Here is a 24,336-nt window from a genome sequence, read left to right as displayed (position 1 = left end):
TGGGTAGCTTAATGTAACAAAGAGATTCCAAGCTTTGTATTTTAAAAACATCTTCCTAGCAAAACATATATTATAACTGCATACTTCAAAACTTTCATTTTCTGATTTCAAAAGTAAAACATTCTTACATTAAAAAATGAAACACAAAATAAAGAAATGTATAACATAGAAAATGAACGTCATCCCCTTTCCTTCATTTCAAACCTATGTTCAATTACTCTGATCAAATAGGGTATGTTTATTTTGTTCCCACTTTGGCTTATACTTCACCCAGGAATGGTGCATGTGCAGTGGCAGGTTGCACATTGTTTTTGCAACTGCTTCTTTCAGTTAGCAGTGTATCTTTAGCATCTTTTCCCATGAGTGACTATTCTTTTTAGTGACTGTACAGTTAGTTCTCACATTTGCATAGAGGTATGGTAATTTCCTTTTCCAGTCTCCTGTTGATAGACTTTTAGATGTTTAGGATTTTTTTTTTTGTCATTACAAATGATGCTGTTAGAAAAGCTATACATATATTTATGCTGTATAAATAGTTTTCAAGCATAACTCCTTGGAAGTGAAATGGTATGTACATTTTAGATATTGAAAATGCTTCTTTGCCATTCAAAAATACTGTATTAAGTTATAAATGAAAGAACCAGATGCTTTCAGCAACACTGTGATTATGAGGGATATTTTCCCCCTTCATATTTTGAATTCTCGTTATCTTAATTTAAAAAAAGATTTAGAATTTGAGATAATGTTTGTCTTAGTTATCTTTAGCCCTTCTGTAAATTCCTTGTGCATTTTCTCCTTGGTTATATACCTTTTATGTACTGGCAGCAGTTCTTTGAATGTTAAAGGTAAACAAATAACAAAAGTATTTGTCCTTTGTCTACGACTATTGTAAGCACCCCTCCCCACTTCATTATTTTATTTTTAAAACATTTTTACAGTGATGTAAATATATTTTATTTTATTTTTTGTCATATAGAGGTTTAGAATTTATTAGTCTTTTTCTTTAAGACCTGTGTGATTAGCATAATTCACAGAAAGGCCTCCACTTTTATTTTTGCCCTCTGATTATTAAAGCATATGAGCTCTTCCATAGGTTCTTCTCTCTACCTTGCCTTCCTTCTAGAATATGTATGCAGAAAAGTTAGATCAACAGGTACTCAGGATAGAGTTTGTGAACCATAGGACACATTGATGTCAGTGGTGGGTAGGTGGGATGGCTGAGAATAATGCAGACCGCAGACTTCCGCATTTTCATGAACTTCAATACCAGGAAAGGTCAGTCAGTAATGATTAAGCTTGGAGAACAGAATGCTGTGTCTGTATTCAACTGTGTTGGGACATGTGTTTTTTTTTTTTTTTTTTAAATATATATTTTATTAATTTTTTTACAGAGAGGAAGGGAGAGGGATAGAGAGATAGAAACATTGATGAGAGAGAAACATCGATCAGCTGCCTCCCGCACACTCCCCACTGGGGATGTGCCCGCAACCAAGGTACCTGCCCCTGACCGGAATCAAACCCGGAACCCTTCAGTCCGCAGGCCGACGCTCTATCCACTGAGCCAAACCGGTTTCGGCTGGACATGTGTTTTTTTAACTGGACTATATCAATTTATTATAGGCTGGGAGATAGCATTTACTCACATTCTGATTTGTGCAAACCAGCTTGTCTCCCAGAAACAATTTTTGGATATTTATAGTCCTTAATGTTTGATACTAGACTTACATCATTTAGTGTTCACTAAATTATTATTAAAAAATACTTGATTTTAAAATGTTACACATAGTGCTGTAATGGTATAATGGATAATTTTGTACTCTGGATATAACTGGAAAATACGTTCCTAAAAGTGCAATTGCTAAATCATAGGGCACGTGTGTTTGAAATTTTTACAAAATGCCAGCATATCTTCTAGGTAGTCATTTATAGGTGGGCTTTTTCCTTGTTGTAATTAAGGTATAATTTATACGTTGTAAGTACATTTCACCCTTTTTAGTGTACAGTTCTGTGAGTTTTTGACAAATGTATATATGCTCCTAGTGAGATAGTTTAGTAAATTCATCTGTGCACAGGCCAAAAGCCAGGAACATCCTTAGTGCTCATGTGTGTACAGGTACCCAGCCCAAGTCCTACATATGCTGGGCTGCCCCTTATTACTCCCTGAACTCTGATCTCTCCCTTCTTCAAACTGTGCAGACCTGATGCTCATGTAATCCTTAATGCTATTTTTATTATTTGACTTTTACAATTTTGTACTGCCCGAGTCATTGATTGTGTGGTTCTCCCTTGAGGACTGAGCATAAGCCTAGGTATTTAAAAAGTCTAGAAATTTTGTGTATTGCTCATGTAAATATACATGCTGAACAAAGGAATGAAGCTGGGATTTTTAAGTAACAATGGGCAGAAAAATCAGGTCATACAATATCACGAGTTCCCATTTATCCAAAAACTATTTAAATATAATATTTGCCCCTGAAAACCAAAAGTCTAGTTAGAGTGATATAATTTGCAAAATATATCCACCTAGCTTACAATTTTAAAAAATATTATTTTAGGAAACAATAATACATAAAATGCAATAATTTACTCTATAGTCCTTCTCAAAATGGACTTGAGGTTCTTCTAAGTAAGAGGAACGATTTTAGACAGCTGTGGCATTGGGAGAGTTACACCAGTTATCTGACAAAGGCATTCTTTGTATTTAGAAAATGTGACTCAATGTCCACTAATAAAATAGATCTTAGAGCTCATTAACAAATATTAATTGCCTTTAATATAATGTTTCTCCTGATAGTCTTCTTACAAACTTTATTTAGGCACTAGAACCTTTCTTTAAATGAAATATTACACAACATGACCTTAAATAATATAAGAAAAATTAGGTAATTATGGGTGAGGTGGGGGGGAGAAAGCCCTATTAAATCTCCTAAGGTGCCCTAGGGAACCTTAGGATTCTGCTACAAGTTGAAAGCTGCTGTTCAGTACTTCACATTTCTTAGAATTTCACCTCTTCAATACGTAGTCAAAATACCCAAATGAAATTTGCACAGTTAGAAGTACTTAGGATCAAATCCCTTTGTAACATAGCATAACAAAAGGCCTCCACTACATTCTCTTTGCTTCTGCCTATTTTTTTTAAATCTTAAAATTATTTTATTGAAAATAATAGGAATTGTGATAGATAATGATGCAATTACACTGGAAACAAAAGTAGTAATACCTCAAATCATCCTTTCTAAGTCACTGTTAACTACTGTTATTAAATTAACATATTCTCCAGACTGTTACCTACATATTCTATAGAGACCTATAAAAGTACTAGAGGCCTGGTGCACAACATCTGTGCACTGGAGGATGGAAGGGGTCCCTCAGCTCGGCCTGCGCCCTCTCGCAGTCTGGGACCCTTTGGTGGATGTCCGACTGCCGGCTTAGGCTGCAAGGAGTGGGCCTAAGCCGGCAGTCAGACATCCCCTGAGCAGGCCTAAGCTGGCACTCGAACATCCCCCGAGGGGTCCTTAGGGCTGTGCTGGCCAGCCGTGAGCCCAGCTTCTGGCTGAGTGGTGCTCCCCCTGTGGGAGCTCACTGACCACCAGGGGGCAGCTCCTGCATTGAGCGTCTGCCCCCCTGGTGGTCAGTGCGTGTCATAGCGACCAGTTGTTCCGCCGTTCGATTTGCATATTAGGGTTTTATTATATAGGATATTCCAAGCAAAGTTTTATGTGTTAGAGATCCAAGTTTATTTTATCTATCTTTTATTATATGTTTTATGACAGGGCAAGTTTTCCCTTATTGTTTTTTAAATTTTCTTAGTGGAGAGGTCTCATCTCTTAAGATTTTTTTCCCCTTACTGTGGTAGTTTATCATCAATTTGTCAATTTCTTCTCTTCCAGATTTATTAGGATTCTGATTGAAGTTGTATTAACATTATATATTACTTTGGAAGGTGATTGATCATTTCATAATATTGAGCGGTATGTGGGTCTGCTTTTGAGGTTTCTGTTCTGTTCCACTATTTGTCTGTTTCTGCTCTAGTAACTCACTGTTGTAATTATAGAGACTTTGAGATATGTGTTAATATCTGGTGAGGCTAGTCCCTGTATCATTTTTTGAAATGAGTTTGATTATCAGCTTGACAAACACCAGAGAGGAAAAATAACAATCTTCCTATTTTAATTGGGGTTGCAGTTAATTTTTAAGTTATTTTAAGGAGAACAGACATTTTGATGAGGTTAAAACATCTTAATCAGAAACAAGGATGTCTTGCCCTTTGTTCAGGCCATTTTTGGGTCTTGTGGGAGTTAAAAAAATATGTAGATTTAGTCATGGAGATTTTGTGCATTACTTGGTAAGCTTATTTTTAAGTGTATAATTTATTGGCTTTATTTGTAAGTATTCAGCTTTAACAAAGAAAACCACCATATTTTTCATATAATTGAAGAAGTCACTTCAGATTCTTATTTCAGCTTAAAGCATTTAGCATATACTAAATGTTTCTTTTCAGTTATAAATAGTCAATTACTAGTAGATAAAAGAACTCCTTTCTTTTTTCTAATTAATATTTTGTCAAGGGAGGTGTGTTGGGCTGCAAATAGGTATGCCAATGGTTAAACCACACTTGAAAAATATGGACATTGTCATTATAGAAACTTCCATATATAGCTAGTTTCCCTGTTTGCAGGGAAATTAAACAGTAGAAAACATCATATTCAAGAAAGGATATTTATGGCCCTGGCTGGTGTGGCTTGTTTGGTTGGTTGAGCGTCAACCTGTGCATCGAAAGGTCACTGGTTCGATTGCCTCTCAGGGCACTTGCCCAGGTTGTGGGCTCCATCCCCAGTTGGGGTGCATGTGGGAAGCAGCTGATCGATGTCATTGATGTTTCTCTTTCTCCTTCTCCCTTCCCCTCTCTCTAAAATCAATAAAAACATTTTTTAGAAAAAGAACAGATATTTACTTGGATGCTCATGAGTGGGTACATTTGATCAGTGGCCAGATTCCAGTTTGCACTAAATTATTATTAAATTATTATTTAATAATATATTCTGGCATGGTGCCGATGTTGAATATATAATAATATATTCAACATCAGCACCATATAATATATAATATATTATATATTATTGAATTAACATCCTAAGGAGGTGGCAACATCAGCACCATGCCAGAATATATTACAGGCTTACATTCTTTGTGAACATATCTTGATGGATTCTAAGATATTGTTGTGGCATTTGTCTTGTTAGGGAATAAATCTTTTTGTGACTTTAGAGTTTTGAAATTCATTTATGACTGCTCACCATCTTACAAACTCCTGAATATCTGGATTGGTATGTAATTTGCAAAGGAAGGTAAAGGGTTCTTTGAGATTTTAAATCTTTATTGAGTTTGAATAAAGCACCTAGAGAATTTTCTGTAGAAAAATATATTATAATGTGCAAATTTTTAAATTATTAATTCATTGTGTTATAACACTGAACATTTAAGAAAGAAATCTATTTACATATTAAATTAAAATTGTGACTGCTAACAAGTATAATAACATTAAATTATTAAACTACAATGAGTGGATTCACAGGTTTGGGTAAAACCTGGCTGGCTATGTTTTAGCTGAATAACCTTGGAAAAACTGTTCATCGCCTCTAAGTTACCATTTCTTCCCCTTTCAAAAGGGAATAATGTATGTACATATATAGGGGGTCAAAAGTAGGTCTACAGTTGTGAGTGTGTGAAAAAGCTTATTCTTATATTATTATTTATTAACTATTGTATTATTTTCCACACGAACAATTAAACCTATGTTTGCTCCATCCTGTATAATAGTGTTGTGATGACCAAATGAAGTAATTTATTTAGCGCAGCTCTCAACACTCATTGTTAGCTACTACAGTTGCTTTTCCCCTGGTCACCACTGTCTGCTGCTACTAGTTCAATACTCTTGTCAGTGTTTGAGAACTTCAGGAGGTCTCTATCTTTTTTTTTTTTTTTAAATATATTTTATTGATTTTTTACAGAGAGGAAGGAAGAGGGATAGAGAGCTAGAAACATCGATGAGAGAGAAACATCGATCAGCTGCCTCCTGCACACCTCCTACTGGGGATGTGCCCGCAACCAAGTTATGTGCCCTTGACTGGAATCGAACCTGGGACCTTTCAGTCCGCAGGCTGATGCTCTATCCACCGAGCCAAACCGGTTTTGGCAGGTCTCTATCTTTGAGAGTTAACAAGTTACATTAGTTTAGTCTCTCTGCTGCAACATATGCTTTAAGACCTTGAATTAGCTCATGCGCAGTAGGTAAGTAGGAAAATGTCATATGATGTGGAAGTTGGGTCAGTTCATCTAAGACTTTCTCCCACGATCAGGAAAGCATGTATTCTCACAGAGAGCTTAAGAAAAAAAAAGATGGACATTCTACAGAAATGTCTTCCTCTAGTGCAAGTAGTGGCTGATTTAGTGGCCTCAAAATCTGTGGCACTTTCTACTATGTTAAAACTATATGGCTGTCTAAACACTATATTATACACATGAAACCAATGCAAAATACTAAAAGTAAATTGTAATTGAAAAAACACACACCCAACTATGGGGAATCTTGGAATTATAGATGAAGGGGTTTATGAAGGTATTTCCCTGTGTTCAAAAACATCTGCACCCTGAATTCCATTTTTTATTTTGTTGAAACTGTACACATGATTTATATCTCAGTGGAGGAAGCATTAGTCCAGGGTTTAAGGAGACAAAGGATTGACTGACCTTTGTCCTTGGTGCCAAAATAGGATGCTAATACACAATACATACAGTTGGTAAATACATTCAGTGGGAATTCAGGTATTAGGGAGAGCTTCATGTACTGGATGAAGGGACTTGAGCAGATTATCATAAATGGAGGAGGAAAGTAAGATTATTGTGATGACTGGAATGAACAGGAGTAGAGCATGGAATTCATCTTGGTCCAGTCTCTGGCTCATACTACAGTTACCAAGACCATTCCAAGGATTACTCCTGACACTTAGCTGAGAATTTAGTTATATAGATTCCAAATAAGGTTATTCAAGAGCTTCTTAAAAGTTTTTTTTAATTGTAAAGAAGTGATCAAACTGTTAAATAAATGTTATTATATGTTGAATCCAAAATAATCTTACTTTCCTCCTCCATTTATGATAATCTGCCCTGCTTGCGTTTCTTTATGTTGGGGGTGGCGATTGGCTCTCTGGTTATCTGCCTTTGAACAGGGGCAGGATGGGCAAGTCCTCAACCTGACAGCAGTGGTTGACTTAGGAAACTACAGGTAGAATTCTGTCCTCTTTCTTTCTCTGTTTGAGCCATTGATGCTTACTTGCTCCTATACCAGGACTGAACACATTAGAAGCCCATAGCCTGAGCTTGTCAGGGATGTTTAGCTTCATAGTATGTCAGTCAGTGGAAGGCATTGCCTGATTTTGTAGATGGAGTGATTCAAAAGCAAAACAAAGCCAAACCAGTTCCTAGCCTGATAGGAAATCCATAGCTGTAAATCAAAACTTCAGTCAACTCCCAAATCTGTTTCCCATTACTACCCTTTGTCCTCACATTGAGTCCTGCCTGAAGGTTATATCTCCTTGTGAGCTATTTCTAAAACAAAGTTTCCTGCATTATCAGAAAGAAGACTGAGATAATGCAGGAAACTTTGTTCATAGTCCACTTCCTTAGCTATCTCCCCTGATTCCCCTTAATGTACTCCTGATGAAACAAACTACTTTTCTATCACATTGGAAGCCCCCTGACTTTGCTCATGTTCCTTTCTGAGTCTTATGTCCTGTTCTTCTGCCATTGGACTCTTTTACCTTTTAGTTCTTAGCAGAAATGCCACCTCCTGCATGACCTCACTCCCTAACTAGCCTGAAATGATTTCTCTAATCTTTGGAGCTTTACAGCCATATCTGTATGTCTCTTATGACATCTAGGGTTGTTTTTTGTTTTTTTCATTTGTAGCATAGGTATTTATGTGTAAGTTTTATCATAGTTCAAGCATCTTTCTGCAGGAGTGCTTTTTTGTTTTTATATCCTTTAGCCAAAGGATATAAATACATGTCGTTAACATGTATTTCAGGAAATACATGTTAATGACAAATGAAAATACCATATGGTGTGGTTGCATCTTTATCAGTGTTCACTTTACAAAGTATTCTACATTTGCTGTCTGAAAGAATCTACCAAAAAAACCATAAACAAACTTACCTTACATTTTTAATGCTGTGGTTACCGCAGTCATCAGTCATATGTGACAGTGTATGTGCCTTATTGGTAATAAGACTCCATTTTCTTTGCTCTCGGACAGGAGAATCAGATGAGAGGGAACAGTCAAAATTGGAAGTTAAAGTCTGGGACCCAAATAGCCCACTTACAGATCGACAGATTGACCAGTTTTTAGTTGTAGCACGGTGAGTATGACACTATTGAGTGAAAATATCTTTTCTCTCTATAAAATAATTTATACATATTATCTTTTCTTTGTATTCTGCTTTTTTCATTGGTTGTATTTTTTCTAATTATGTAAGAAAGCCTAATATATATCAAACCACTTCCTAAATAAAATGGTTTATTATCATTAGTTACTGTCTTAAAAATGAAAAAGATTTATTAAATTTTATAGATTAAAAAAATACACACACCTCATAAAAATGTAAGCACTGCACAAAAGTATAAAGAGGAAATTCAACTCCTAAAATCCCATGTCTTTAATTTAAAGCAGTGATTATTCATATGTCAGGAATAATGCATGCCTCAAATTCCTCTTACCTGCACCCATGCTTGGGGAAGGCCCACTGCTCAGCATACGGCTTTCCTTTGAGAGCTCTCAGCCTGGCTGCCAAACTGGCTTCCTTCCTCTCTACCTGACCTCTTTTCCTTTTTTCTTGATAAAATGAATGGGTTAGAAGTTTATTTTTATTTTTTTACTTATAAAAGTGATTGATGTTTGCCTAGCTGATGTGGCTCAGTAGTTGAGTGTCAACCCATGAATCAAGAGCAAAGCAGAAGGGAAATGAGGTTATCATAGCATTGTAATAGAAAAATTGGAAAAAACCTAAAAGTACATCAGCAAGCAGTAATACTTAAAATGGAATATTACTTTACAACAATTAAAATGAATGAATTAGAGCTATATGTAGCAAAGAGAGAAATCTCAAAAATAATATTGAGCCTGGCCAGAGTGGCTCAGTTGGTTAAGTGTCAACCAGTGTACCAAAAGGTTGCCAGTTCGATTCCTGCTCAGGACATATACCTGGGTTGTAGGTTTGATCCCTTTTGGGGAGGGTAGCGAGGGCAACCAATCAATGTTTTTCTCTCACATCAGTGTCTGTCTCCCTCCCTCCCTCTATTTCTCCCTCATCCTACTGGTGGGAGTATGAGTTGGTATAGCTGTTTTGGTAAACTGCTATCATCTAACCAGAAGACCCATATGCAGATGGCATGAATATCACTATCCAAACTGGAAACAAATATCCAACATCAGTAGAGTGGTGGGAGGTGGGGGGAGCATCATGCAGAGGATGCGCCACAGCAAGGAGAATGAATGAACACAGCTACGGCTAGCATGTGTGAATCCACAAACATAACTTTGAACAAAAAGTGATGGACACAAAAGGAGTACATAGTATTTGGTTCTATTTAAGTTTCCAAATGAGTAAAATGAACCTGTAGTGTAGTGTTAGAATCCAGGATAGTGGTTCTTTTGGAGGAAGAGGGAGAGAGGGAGTAGTAGTGTTGTAGGGTGCTGTCATCTTCTGTTTCTTGACCCTGGATATTGGTGACATGGATGCATTCACTTTGCCATAACTGCATAGCTATACAATGTGTACTTTTTTGTTCACGTGTTATATTTTAATTACAACATTTTAAAAACCTTTTCTCAGCTAACATGTTTAAAAGAGAGCTAGACAAGGAGCAAGTCATTGTCGTTTCATGCTTTATTTCTTAAAGTTAGGGTTCATTACATGTGGGAAGTCTTTCTAAATCATATGATAATCAGTGTGGTAATTCTTTAAAATGGAAATATACATATTGAGGCCTCATAAGAAGAGGTTGACTATATTTCAAGGAAAAATGTTACTGGGATTTCACAATTTGGGCTAAAAAAGGGGGTCAGAAATTGCTTTGCAGTAATAGTTGAATTCTAGCTAATTTACTTCTCGTTTTTTAGCACATTTGAATGCCAAATTGTTTACTCTGTGGCGTTTCAAAATAGATCTTTCGCTCCTTTATGCCTCACAACCTACTTTTTCTTAATTTAATGGTAATGACTCATATATGGTAAATTGGCTTGTCAATTCTTAAATTTTATAGAAAATACTATTTTTATTTGGTACTTGATTTTCAAACATCCAAGAACTTGATTTTTCATTCACTACCAAAATGTGTTTCTTTAAATATATATAAAAAAACAGTGTCTTGATTTTCTCTCTTTGTTTTTGTGGTTTATTTAGTGCTGTTGGGACATTTGCTCGAGCCCTTGATTGCAGCAGTTCTGTACGGCAGCCGAGTTTGCATATGAGCGCAGCTGCAGCTTCTCGAGACATCACCCTGGTAAGATGCTTTTTGAAATTTTAGGGTTCTTTCTTCTGCTACTTGTTTAATTTTAAAGCCAAAATAGCAGTGTTGTAGACATGAGAGCATATCTTGGCTATTATGTTCCTTCTAGGCAGGTACTTTCACATCCTCCAGTGTTTTCATCTTTTTTGTTTTCTTTAGTATTTAGCAGTCTGGAGGTCACTTTTATAGTACATCTAATATCCTAAATTATTTATTACTATAATAGTTATTTATTTTTTTTTAGCAGAAGTATACTCAGAGGCTCAGGAAATTCTGTTTTGGTCCTTTATACAACTGGTTTCAGAGATAGGATTTGGATCTGTTCTTGATTCCTACTGAGGAGTTATCGCTACCAGATTAGTCTTCTGTTTCATTCTCGCTAAAATGGCTTGGATTTAAATATTATTATTGTTATCTATCTTGGATTAGGCAGCACTGAAGAACATCTACAACATTTAAATGCCTTGGTTTCCTGCTCTACCTACTCTAAGTTCAGCTTTACTTGGACTCTTTCTATATGTTGTTCTTGTGTTGAAATTATGTTTTTGGTGCCATGAAATTGACATCTTTTAGAAGTTGCGAAAGCAGGAAGAAATCGCCTTTTGTTATTTCAGATGCCTTGATCTGCATCTTTAATGCCGTTTGCCCAGCTGTGTCAGGCCTTCCACTTTGATGTTAAAATATAAGATCCTGAGGCATTTCTAGAAAAATGAGTGGGGCTGGTTAAAAATTGATTATTAATATGTTGATGACATGAGTTTTGCTGATTGTTTTCCAAAAAGAACATGTGAAAGGCTAAGTTGTTTTGTGCCTTTAATTGAAAATTGATTTATCATTCAGCTGAATTTGGAGAGTCAAGGTCTTTCTTTTCTTTCAGTGTTTGCAGGCCTGTGAGAGAGCAGGTAGTACCTTTCTCCATCAGGTGACCAGACCATGCATCTGAAGACCTCCCTGTACAGAGAGGGCAGGGTTGGGGAACTGCAAGAACCTGGATAGCCTGTCAGGTGGTTTTCTTGTGGCTTTTCCTGTGAGGACTGCAAATGAGCTTTCAGCACTCCTAACCTGACACATCCATTTATCCAAGACAATCAATGTATGCCACTTGTCAAATCTCCCGTAGTTTTTTAGGAGCAGGTACTTAATCTACTAGCAGATTGCTAGGTCTAACTTCCTCATAGCTAGACTGTGAATTTCAAACACTGCTTGTCTAAGGCATATAATAAGATTTATAATTATTAGAGTATTGAAGCCATGGAGGCTTCATAGATTTCACCTTCGTTTCATTAAAAAGTAAAGTGAAAAAAAAGAAAGGAAAGGAAAGTGTACTTTGTACAATATGCAAAGGAAAAAATCATCAGTTTACAACAATAACTACATTGACCTTTCCTCTACCCCTTTGAGGAAACAAAATTCCTTAGAACCAAGTAAACCTTGAGGTGGTTAGTAAGTAGTAGTTGGTGGATGTGCTAGCCTGTTACTTCCTGTCGTCTACACCCATGTGGCTGGAGGGCGGAGTGCCATGTACATTGTTAGGGAGGTATGGCTGGGGCAAAGCCTCAGTCTCAGAGAATAGGCAATTGTGTAGGTACTGGATTTCTCTTTTGCCTGGACTCTGAGGACTAAACAATTTGGAAGGTAGAATCCCAGAAAAAGAATTTTTTGAGTTGTTTGGGGCTTTAGAAGTTGTCTGGGATAGACTGTATTGGAGATAATGGTGAGGTAACTTATATAAAGATTCACATTTAATTAGTGACAGAATCAGGACTAGAAACTTAGGTCTCCCAGTGCTAAGTCTGATTCTGGGAAAGGTCAGGATATGTTGATTTAGTAGGGAGGAAATTTTATCCTGAAACCTCTCTGATTCCGATATTATGTGTGATCTTTTAAAAATGCAACTTTGATGTCTCCCATCTTATATCCTTTCAGTGGCTTTTGATTGCATTTAGGGTAAAAAAACAACCACCACCACCCGACAAGACTAGGGGATTTTGTCTGGCCTGTTTCTCCAGTCCCTTACCCACACTTTCCTCGGTGTCCTCTGGGCTCTAGCCAGGCTGCATCCTTCCTTTGGTTCCAGGGTTTGCCTCCTGTTACAGGACCTTTGCCTGTCCAGTTCTCTTTACCTGAATACTCTCATAGCCCCACCTAGGTAACTCGGTCTTTTTTCAAATCTTGTCTAATCCGTCAGTCTGGGGCAGGCTACTTTGTGATGTGCTCATGCAGAGAACCAACTATGTTCCTCCATGTTAGTTGTTTATAATTAAACACTCATTTTCGTATTATCTGCTTAAAGTCTGTTTTCTCCTTCCCATTCCCCACCTCGTAATGTCACCTTGTAATATTCATTAATGTATGACTGTATCTGTTTTTCCTCATCGTTGAATCCCTAGCAACAAACATTTTCCCTGGCATATACTAGTACACTGGGTGTTCAGTAAATATTTGAGAATGAACAACTTAATTTCTATTTCTGGGACAGATTTTTAAAAAAATAAGTCATTGGAGTATATTATTTCTATTCCATTGTTGTAATCTTTTACTGAGTGCATCTCATCACTAAGATGATATATATTTGAATTCTAATATTGTATCATCAGAGCTATACACACAATCTGAAGACCAGGAGTCATACAAAGATTTAAGTAGGAAAAACTTGATTAAAAATTGTAGTAAAATATATACAACATAGCAGTAAAATTTATCATTTTAACCATTTGTAAGTATACTGTTCTCTGGCATTAAGTAGCCACATTGTTGTACAACCAGCCATCAGCACTAACCATCTACAGAACTTTTCATCAACTGAAACTCTGTACACATTAAATAGTAACTCCCCATTGCCTGTTCCCTAGCCCTTGGCAACCATAATTTTACTTCTTGTCTCTATGAATTTGACTATTGTAGATACCTCATATAAGTGGAACCATATATTATTTGCCCTTTCATGACTTGCTTATTTCACTTAGTTAATGTCATTTAGTTAAGTTTCATCCATTTTGTAGTATGTGCCAGCATTTCTTTCCTTTTTAAGGCTAAATAATAATATTGCATTGTATGTGTGCATCACATTTTGTTTATCCACTCACCCATCAATAAAAACTTGGATTGCTTATACCTTTGGCTGTTGTGAATAATGGTCTGACTTATGCAAATGGATACCCTTTTATGATTCTATGGTTTTCCTCCCCTGGAACTGTATGCAAATGGATACACTTTTATGATTCTATGGTTTTCCTCCCCTGGAACTGTAGCTTATGATCCATATAGTCTTATGCAAGTGACTTAACCTCCCTGTGTCTGTTTCATCATCAGCAATGGAAATAACAATACAACCTATCCACCCTGCTTCAGGGGTTATGGTCTGACAAGAAGAGGTATTATAGACATACCTCTGTAAGTTGCTAATAAGTGTGTTCAAGCATATAGAACTTGATGGAACTGTAGTAGCTCTCCAGAACATACCTTAGGGCTGATTTTCCTGGGCCCTGGGTTCCCTGAGGGGCAGAGAACTCTCTGTGACATTGGCTATCCAGACTGGATGGAAGATATCTGATTTATAGTTGTGTCACAAGTCTTTTTGAGCTTCCATCAACATTCCAGAAGAAATTAGAATCAACAGTTTATATCCTTTACTTAAGGTAGTGTTCACAAACACTGGGCTTTTATGCCTCTTGAAACCCCATTTCAGGCCCTGTCCTCACTGGGAGAGAAAGCAGGCAATGTCTCAATGTCCTGAACAAGACCTTTGGCACCCTTTCTCCAGCTTCCAGAAGGGTCTGTCTCTGAGTTACTATGCAGCATCAGCTTGAGGATTAAATGAGATAATCCTTGTAAATAATTTAGAGTAGTGTCTGATACCATGTAAGAGCTCAATAAATATTAGTTATTATTGTTGAGATGATGATGATGATGATGATGATGATGACGACGACAATGATGAGTCTCCTTTACTTCTGATTTTGTAGCATTATAAGGGACTTTGTGATGCCATTTTTACTGTCATTGTAGTACATTATCACATTTGAATATGGTCATTAGGCCATGATTAACCACACGTTTTAGTATGATTGTTACAAGAATGTCACTCTATAATTTCTCCTTACAACAAGGTATAATTTTTATAGTAAAAAATTTCCCATCAAGAAAAACTTAGAAAAAAGAGGAAGTTGATTTAACCAATAATAATTTTAGTCATCAGATATTAACCTTTATAAAAATGGTAGCCATCAATCTTGTGTGTGATTCTCTATTTGTGAGTCCTATTCAAATCATACTTTTCATTTAGGACCTTGAGTATACTGGAGATTTGAAGAGAGCTTGAAAATCACAGTCATCACATTATTTAAAGAAATTGTACTCAGCAGAATATATAAATCTTTTGGTTAACATTTTAGGCATTAACTTACTAGTAAATCAGAAATTTAGTCTTCAAAATGAATATAAAATTGATAAAGTGAGAATTCATATAATTTTTTAAAAAGTCAATTTGCTTATGAGTAACATCTCATAAGCAAAGCTGTACAATTAGAACTAATGGACTATCATTACAGTAAAAAATATGCAACATGAAATTTTCCTTCTAAATACTTCATTAAGGCAATAATATTCTACATTACGCACACTTCTTTTTGTCTGATTATCATTAAAATGATACTAAATGAGCTTAGAAATACTACAAATTGTCCTCAGAGAATTGTTTGTGTGTGTTAAGGTTTATTTATCAATCTTCTTCTTTCAAATTTAAGCTTAAATTACTTTTTCTTTTTGGTATATGTAACCTTTCACTCTACTTTTTCTCCCGTGAATTTAAGAAGCATCAGAAAAATCACTGTAGATCTGAGCTGTGGAGAAATATAATGAAAATTGTTTTAAGTTCTTTGTCTAGGGTTAGTGGTTAAGAGATGTGGATTTATAAGTGTGAGTAAATGAAGGTGTGGGTTTATAGTTTTTAAAACTTATCTTTGTATTTTGAGATAATATAAAAGTAGTACTGAGATTTCCTGTATTTCCTTCACCCAGCTCCCCAAACGTTAACATTTAGTACATTTTCTTTATCATTCTCTCTCTTTCTCTCTCTCTCTCTCTCTCTCTCTCTCTCTCTCTCTCTCTCTCTCTCTCTCTCTCTCACACACACACACACACACACACACACACACACACACACACACACAGGATTTGTGCACTGGTGGGGGGCGTGGCCTGGTTCAATTACCCGTCAGTGCACATGCCTAAGTTGCGGGCTCAACCCCCGGTGTGTGGCATGCAAGAGGTAGCAGATCAGTTATTCTCCCTCATCACTGATGTTTCTGTCTCTCTCTCCCTTCCCCTTCCTCTCTGAAATCAAATAAATAAGTAAGTAAGTAAGTAAGTAAGTAACTGTTGATAAATTTGAAACTTAGGAAAAATCTCCTAGACCATTGGTCGGCAAACTCATTAGTCAACAGAGTGGCAAACCGCAGCTCACGAGCCGCATGTGGCTCGCAAGCCGCAGTTTGTCGACCACTGTTCTAGACTGACATAACTGACCAAAATGATCTTAAGTTGGACAAAATCTTATTTTAATTACAACCACAACCCAAATTGAGGAACATTCAATAATAATAATAACAACAACAATGATAATGGCCTGTACTTTTCAAAATGCCACGATTATGAAAGACAGAAAGAACAAGGAACTGTTCCTTCAGGATTGAAGTAAATTGAAGAGATATGACTACTAAATGCAATAAATGGTTCTCAAGTAGACCTTAAACCAGAAAACATTTTTTTCTTTTGTTATAAAGGACGTTACTGAGACAGCTAGCAAACCGGACTAAAGCCTTTAGATTACATAATGGTACTATAGCAATATTCATTTCCTGAATCTGACTATTGTATTGTAGTTATAGTATTTATAATTTTAAATATTGATTAAGTAGACTAATAAAATTAGTGGGTTAAAAATTGGTCTTAAAAGTCTGGAATAAGAATACCAGAGTAAACCCAGAGAAATATAAAACAAAGAAAATAGTAAAGAACAAAAATAAATAGACACACAATACAGAAAATCAAAATCAACTGATTGACTATTATGTGTATCAGTTAGCTGTCATCAGAATAATGTTACATGATACAGGTTGGGTTCCTGGGAAACAGACCTTGAGATGGAGATTTGCGTGTAGGAAATTTATTAGGGAGGACCCCTGGGATAAGTACTTGGCAGGACTGAATAGAGGGAGAAGGTGGACTATATGGTGCAATCTGAATGAAGGCCTCAGCTGACTCCATGGGTTGCTCTGAAGAGTTGTCCCAAATCAGTGTGGAGGTCTAGGCCTTGACACTCCTGAATCATTGGTTGCAGGCTGCCCTAAGAAGAGAGCATGGCCTTGGGTGATGAATCTTTCTTAAATTGAGATCATTTCAAAGAGGACCAACAGCTGAGGGCTGTCTGTTCACAGCACTTCTAGCACTGGCTAAATAAGTTCTTTATTTTCAAAGGGAAAACACAGTATCCATTATACTGCCCAGAATTTCAGTGGCTTATAACAAGTATTGATTTTTTTTGTACACGCTTTGTCTAGGATTCTGCTGAACTAGACTGGGCTGATATAGGTGCCAAGCTACAGGTTGTGACCAGATCTCCTTCATGTGTCTTCTGTTGACAAAAGTCAGTAGCACAAGAGGGCAAGTCCAAATGTAAAAACACATTCAGGGCTCTGTTAAGTCACATGTCTAAACATCCTATTGACCAGTCAAGTCACATGCCCAGGTCCAACTTCAATAGAGTAGAAGAATATCCTCCAATGGAGGTCCAGGGGAGGAAGTGAATATTTGCTAAAGAATAACCCAGTCTACCATAGTGTGATTCTGCTTAATGAACAAAAGATGAGAATTTCACTGCCAGGATTTAATTGTCAGTCTTCCTCTTAAAATATTTCTATTTGTCATCTCCATCTGTTACGAATGGGATGAAATGTGACAACACCTTCAGTGCTATTAGGCAAAGAAAACAGCTTGTTCTTATGATTTTTAAAATTTATATTTGTATGGATCTTGTATGTTATTTGTATAGCTATTGAAAAGATGGCAAGTTTGTATTTATCTGGAGGGAAGACTCAGTTTGTTTGTTTGTTTTTAAATAAATCTTTATTGTTCAGATTATTACAGGTGTTCCTCTTTTTTTTTTTTCCCCATAGCTCCCCTCCACCTGATTCCCCACCCCACCCCATGCCCTTACCCCCCGCCACTGTCTTCATCCATAGGTGTAAGATTTTTGTCCAATCTCTTCCTGCACCCCTCACACCCCCTTCCCCCTGAGAATTGTCAGTCCACTCCCTTTCTATGTCCCTGATTCTATTATATTCATCAGTCCATTCTGTTCTACAGATTTTTTATTCACTTGATTTTTAGATTCACTTGTTGGTAGGTATGTATTTGATGTCATTTTGTTGTTCATAATTTTTATCTTTACCTTTTTCTTCTTCTTCCTCTTCTTAAAAAATACTCTTCACCATTTCATGTAATCCTGGTTTGGTGGTGATGAACTCCTTTAGCTTTTTCTTGTCTGTGAAGCTCTTTATCTGACCTTCAACTCTGAATGATAGCTTTGCTGGGTAGAGTAATCTTGGTTGTAGGTTCTTGCTGTTCTTCACTTTGAATATTTCTTGCCACTCCCTTCTGGCCTGCATAGTTTCTGCCAAGAAATCAGTTGACAGTCGTATGGGTACTCCCTTGTAGGTAACTAGCCGTTTTTCTCTTGCTGCTTTCAAGATTCTCTCTTTGTCTTTTGCCCTTGGCATTTTAATTATGATGTGTCTTGGTGTGGTCCTCTTTGGATTCTTCTTGTATAGGGTTCTGTGCACTTCCTGAACTTGTAAGTCTATTTCTTTCACCAGGTAGGGAAAGTTTTCTGTCATTATTTCTTCTAATAGGTTTTCAATATTTTGCTCTCTCTCTTCTTCTGGCACCCCAAAAATTCGGATGTTGGTATGCTTAAAGTTGTCCCAAAGGCTCCTTATACTATCTTCATATTTTTGGATTCTTTTTTCTTTTTGTTTTTCTGGTTGGTGTTTTTTGTTTCCTCATATTTCAGATCTTTGGTTTGATTCTTGGGGTCCTTTGATCTACAGTTGAGTTTCTGTATATTCTTTATTTCAGACAGTGTATGCTTAATTTCTGACTGGTCCTTTTCCATTTTTTTTGGCATTCTCATTAAGATCCTTAAAGGTCTCACCAAGTTCCTCAGCGGTTTTTAGAAGATTCTTTTTTTTTTTTTTTAATAAATCTTTATTCAGATTATTACAATTGTTTCTCCTTTTTCCCCCCATAGCTCCCCTCCACCTGGTTCCCACCCCACCTTCTGCCCTTACCTCCCCCCCCACTGTCCTCATCCATGGGTATATGATTTTTGTCCAGTCTTTTCCTGACCCCCCCATATCCCTTTCCCCCTGAGAATTATCAGTCCACTCCCTTTCTATGCCCCTGATTCTATTATATTCACCAGATCATTCTGTTCCTCAGGTTTTTAATTCACTTGAATTTTAGGTTCACTTGTTGATAGATATGTATTTGTTGTTCATAATTTTTCTCTTTACTTTTTTCTTCTTCCTCTTCTTTAAGAATACCTTTCAGCATTTCATATAATACTGGTTTGGTGGTGATGAACTCCTTTAGCTTTTTCTTATCTGTGAAGCTCTTTATCTTCCCTTCAATTCTGAATGATAGCTTTGCTGGGTAGAGTAATCTTGGTTGTAGGTTCTTGCTATTCATCACATTGAAAATTTCTTGCCACTCCCGTCTTGCCTGCATAGTTTCTGTTGAGAAATCAGCTGATAGTCGTATGGGTACTCCCTTGTAGGAAATTAACTGTTTTTCTCTTGCTGCTTTTAATATTCTCTCTTTGTCTTTTGCTCTTGGCATTTTAATTATGATGTGTCTTGGTGTGGTCCTCTTTGGATTTCTTTTGTTTGGGGTTCTGTGCGCTTCCTGGACTTGTAAGTCTATTTCTTTCACCAGGTGGGGGAAGTTTTCGGTCATTATTTCTTCAAATAGGTTTTCAGTATCTTGCTCTCTCTCTTCTTCTGGCACCCCCATAATTCTGATGTTGGTACGCTTGAAGTTGTCCCAGAGTCTTCTTACACTATCTTCAACTTTTTGGATATTTTTTTCTTTTTGCTTTTTCGGTTGAGTGTTTTTTGCTTCTTTGTATTTCAATTCTTTGACTTGATTCTTGTGTTCCTCTAGTCTGTTGTTGGGTCTCTGTATAATATTTTTTATTTCAGTCAGTGTATGTTTAATTTCTAGTTGGTCCTTTTTCATATCTTCGAGGGTCTCGTTATATTTATCGGCCTTTTCTAGGATATTCTTGAAAAGCCTTATAACCGTGGTTTTGAATTCTATATCCAGTTGTTTGTTTTCCTCCATTTCTTTCGTTTGCGATCTGTTTCTTTGACACCGCATTTTCACTGTTCCCTGAGTTGGTAGGGTAGATTTGTGTGCTAGGTTTCCTATATGGCCCAGTTGGTCTGCCTCCCCAGTTAACCTGAGGTGGACACTCTTGGTGCACCCCTTTGTGGACTGTGTGTACAGCCTTGTTGTAGTTAAGTCTTGATTGTTGTTGGTATCACTGGGAGGAATTGACCTCCAGGCCAGTTGGCTGTAAGGATCAGCTGTGTCTATGCTGGGAGAAGTTCGGTGTTGGAGACAGCCTTATAGGATTAGACTTGCCAAATTGCAATAGCCTCTGTGCTCAGCTTGGATGGGGTGGAGTCTCAGGGCGGAGCAGACAGTCTTGGCTTCCAGTCAGCCTTGCCCTTGTGCGCGTGCACGCCTGCTGACCTTTGCCTTCCCCGGCTCCTGAGTCTCCACCCGAGAGTCCAGATTCCGCCCCCGTAAGAGTGCGGGTCCCCAGGGGCTCGCCTGGAACTGGGGTTCAGTGCAGTCAGAATTGGGGTTCAGTGCAGTCAGGAGCTTCGGACTCCCTTTTGCTAGGGAAAGCCTGTGGCAACCTCCGCCGCCTTTGTGCACACTGGCGCATGCGCCTCCAGAACCCTGCCTGCCGGGGCTCCCCCGCTTCTCCCCCGGGTCTCCGAGTCTCCGGGTGCCTTTCTCTCTACCTGACAGTCCAGACTCCCCCTGTATGAGCTGGGTCCACGGGGTTTCGCCCGGGACTGGGGTTCAGTGCAGTCAGAACTGGGGTTCAGTGCGGTCGGGGGCTTCCTTCCCCCTTCGGCCAGAGAAAGTCAGCCAGGCTCTCAGCCGCCCTTCCTCTCTGCGCGCACAAAGACCCTTTGCCGTACCTCCAATTCTCTGTGAGCTTTTCTCTTTCCTTCTAGTTGTAGAATTTTCACTCAGCCAGGTTTCCTGTGGTTCTGGATGGTGTCCGTTCTGTCTTTTAGTTGTAGTTTTGAAATTGTTGTGCGAGGCAGCAGTTTAGGTGCTTACCTATGCCGCCATCTTGGTTTCTCTCCTAGAAGATTCTTGAGTAACCTTATAAATGTGGTTCTGAACTCTATGTCGTCCAGTAGTTTGCTTTCTTCCATTTCTTTCATTCGTGACATGCTTCTTTGTCTCCACATTTTGCTGCTTCCCTCAGCTTTTCAGCGCTTGTGCACGTCTCAATGCTCTTTTCTCTTTCCTTCTAGTTGTAGAACTTCCACTCAGCCAGCTTTCCCGTGGTTCTGGGTGATAGACGTTTTGTCTTTTAGTTGTAGTTTTGAAATTGTTGTGCGAGGCAGCAGTTTAAGTGTTTACCTATGCCGCCATCTTGGATCCTCCTCAAGACTCAGTTTTTTATGTTTAGTTTTTAAGTTCTTTTATTTTAAACTAAGCTATATATACAGTAAAGTGTATTAAGTATCATATATTTTAGGTACACAGCTTATACATTTTTACATATATATACATGTAAGCAACAGGTGTAGATTAAAAAAAACAACCACCATCCTGAATCCCAAAAAGGTTTCTCACGCCCCTCTCCTATCAGTGTCCCCCACTTCCCTTCTGAAGTAATAACTGTCATACTTATCTCACTATCAATTAATTGTTACTTTTCTCAAAGTCCATATAAATGGAATCAGCCAGTATGTATGTCTAGCTTTTTGTTATCTTACTGATAAATCATAGTCATTGGTTATATATCAAACTCCTATGTCTTTTTTTAGCTTACTTCTGTGAATCTTCACTACTGGGCTTTGTCTCTTCTATTATAGAAAGTGTCTTCCATGTTTTACGAATACATTTTCAGTGTAAGATTAGACAATAAAAGTCTATTCAAAAGAAACTGCTATGCTGGAGGGGAGGGTCTGAAGTAGAGGGGGTCATTGGGAAAAAAAGGGGGGCACTTGTAATACTTTCAACAATAAAGATAAATTTAAAAAAAGAAACTGCTATCTGTGCCTGTAAGATGGAGTTAATAATAGGAACTCCAAGCAAATAATGTGATCTGCTTTCCTTTGTGAAGTTAGTTATTGATTTCAACAGAATTGTTCCCTAGGAATTCCACAGTGCATGTGCCTGATGGGAATGTTTATTTTGTACACATACTGATTATTATTGCACTCTCTTCTCAGCTATGGAATAAATGTGGGCTTTGGAGGTTTCATAGCTCCTGGTAAGCTGTGAGTCTGCCCCATTCTTTCCATTTGAGTTGTGGCACAATACAGGAGCTAGTCTTTTAAAAGCAAATACTTACTTCACAGTTTAGTAACAAACACTCTGTAATCAATTGAGATTTTGGTCATAACCATTTAGAAAGGTTGAGAAAGTACTTTGGTTCTTTGAAGTCTTATTAGATGATAGCTCATTATCAGTTTTAAAAGTGACTATAAGAAGAGCATTTTCATTCATCTAATGTGAACAAAAGACAGAAAATCCATTTATGCTTTGAGTGGTTGGTATAATATCAGTTGAGAAAAACTCATTTAATTCTGTCACTTCTGGTTTCATAGCACTCGTTAATTATAAAAATTACTTCTACCTCCTAAAGAATCTCAGCAACATAATTAATTTGTATAATTATTGATTTTGAGTACCATTTAATCTTTTTTAGTTTTGTTATTCATTATAAATGCTAGAGGCTCGGTGCACAAAATTCATGCACTTGGGGTGAGAGGGAGGGTCCTTCAGCTCGGCCTGTGCCCTCTCGCAGTCCGGGAGCCCTTAGGGGATGTCCGACAGACGGCTCCTAGGGCTGCCATGGAGGCGGGAGAGGGTCCTGCCACCGCAGCTGCTCTCACCAGCCCTGAGCCCGGCTTCTGGCTGAGCGGTGCTCCCCCTGTGGGAGCGCACTGACCACCAGGGGACAGCTCCTGTGTTGAGCGTCTGCCCCCTGGTGGTCAGTGTGCGTCATAGTGATAGGTTGTTCCACCCTTCAGTCGATTTGCATATTAACCTTTTATTATATAGGAGTTTTAAAAATAATCATTTATGGCCCTGGCTGGGTGGTTTGGTTGGTTGGCTCGTTGTCCCATACACAAAAAGATTGAAGGTTCGATTCCCAGTCAGGAACATATCTAGGTTGAGGTTCCATCCCTGGTGGTATGGGAGACAACCAATTGATGTGTCACTGTCAAACTGGTATTTCTCTCTCTCTCTCTTTCTCTTCCCCCCCTCCCCACTTCCTTTCTCTAAACATACCCTCTGGTGAGAATTTAAAAAATAACAAAATAACAAGCATTTATAAAAATACATTATTAATTGAAGGGATCAATAAATGCTATTGAACTTTTCATTTTCGTAAGTCATATATTCAGAAACAATAATCATTTAGTTTCAGGGATGCTGGAGTTTGCAGAGCACAAGCAAAAAATAAAGATTAATTCTAACAATTTTTGTAACCCCTGCTATAGAAGAATGAGAAGAAATTTATTATTCTATGATTGTGACACATAGCAAAAGACTATACATGGTCAGTGGTCTTAGCTGTGATTATAACTAGGAAATTGATGGTTTCAGGTGTACAGCATAGTGATTAGATATGTATATAATTTACAAAGTGATTCCCCCAATAAGTCTAGTACCCACCTGGTACCAAACACAGTTAATACAATATTATTGATTGTATTCCCTGTACTATACTTTACATCCACATGACTATTTCAGAACTACCAATTTGTACTTCTTAATCCCTTCACCTTTTTCACCCAACTCCCCCAAACCCCCTCCTACCTAGCAACTATCAGTTTGTTCTCTGTATCTATGAGTCTGTTTCTGTTTTGTTTGTTCATTTATTTTTTAGATTTCACTTATAAGTGAAATCATATTGTATTTGTTCTTATCTGCCTTACCTTCACTTAGCATAATATTCTCGGTCCATCCATGTTGTCATAAATGGTAAGATTTCATTTTTTTTTATGTCTGAGTAATATTCCATTAAATATATGTACCGCATCTTCTCTCTTTTATTATAATTAAAAAAATTTTTTTATTGATTATTAGAGAGCGAGGAAGGGAAGAGGGATAGAGAGATAGAAACATCAATGAGAGAGAAACATCGATCAGCTAGCTCCTGCACCCACCCTACTGGGGATCGAGCCCACAACCCAGGCATGTATCCTGACTGGAATCAAACTAGTGACCTCTTGGTTCATGGGTGATTCTCAACCACTGAGCCATATTGGCTGGGCATGTGACACATCTTCTTTTCCAGTTGTCCATTGATGACTTGTGCTATTTTGGCTATTGTAAATAATGCTGCACTGAACATAGGGATGCATAATATATTTTCGAGTTGGTGTTTTGGATTTCTTCAGATAAATATCCCAAAGTGAAATAGCTGGGTCATAAGTTTGT

General features: G+C 37.6%; 1 protein-coding gene across 4 annotated transcripts in view; it reads left to right on the top strand.

Moving 5' to 3' along the window:
* The window catches only part of MTA3 (metastasis associated 1 family member 3), a 138,396-nt gene that overhangs the window by 51,380 nt on the left and 62,680 nt on the right, over nucleotides 1-24,336 (top strand). For all 4 annotated transcript variants that reach the window (XR_013961480.1, XR_013961481.1, XM_080685256.1 and 1 more), the window contains exons 7-8: nucleotides 8,315-8,417; nucleotides 10,461-10,560. Coding sequence is in view for 2 of the 4 variants with exons in the window: in XM_080685256.1 (XP_080541382.1) it covers nucleotides 8,315-8,417; nucleotides 10,461-10,560 (203 nt within the window). In the remaining 2 variants the exon portion in view is untranslated. The remainder of the gene's footprint in view (nucleotides 1-8,314; nucleotides 8,418-10,460; nucleotides 10,561-24,336) is intronic.

Source organism: Plecotus auritus, assembly GCF_963455305.1.
Source record: "Plecotus auritus genome assembly, chromosome: 8".
Lineage (NCBI taxonomy): Eukaryota > Metazoa > Chordata > Mammalia > Chiroptera > Vespertilionidae > Plecotus > Plecotus auritus.
The sequence above is the reverse complement of the archived record's forward strand: the minus strand, read 5'-3'. Positions and strand labels throughout refer to the sequence as shown.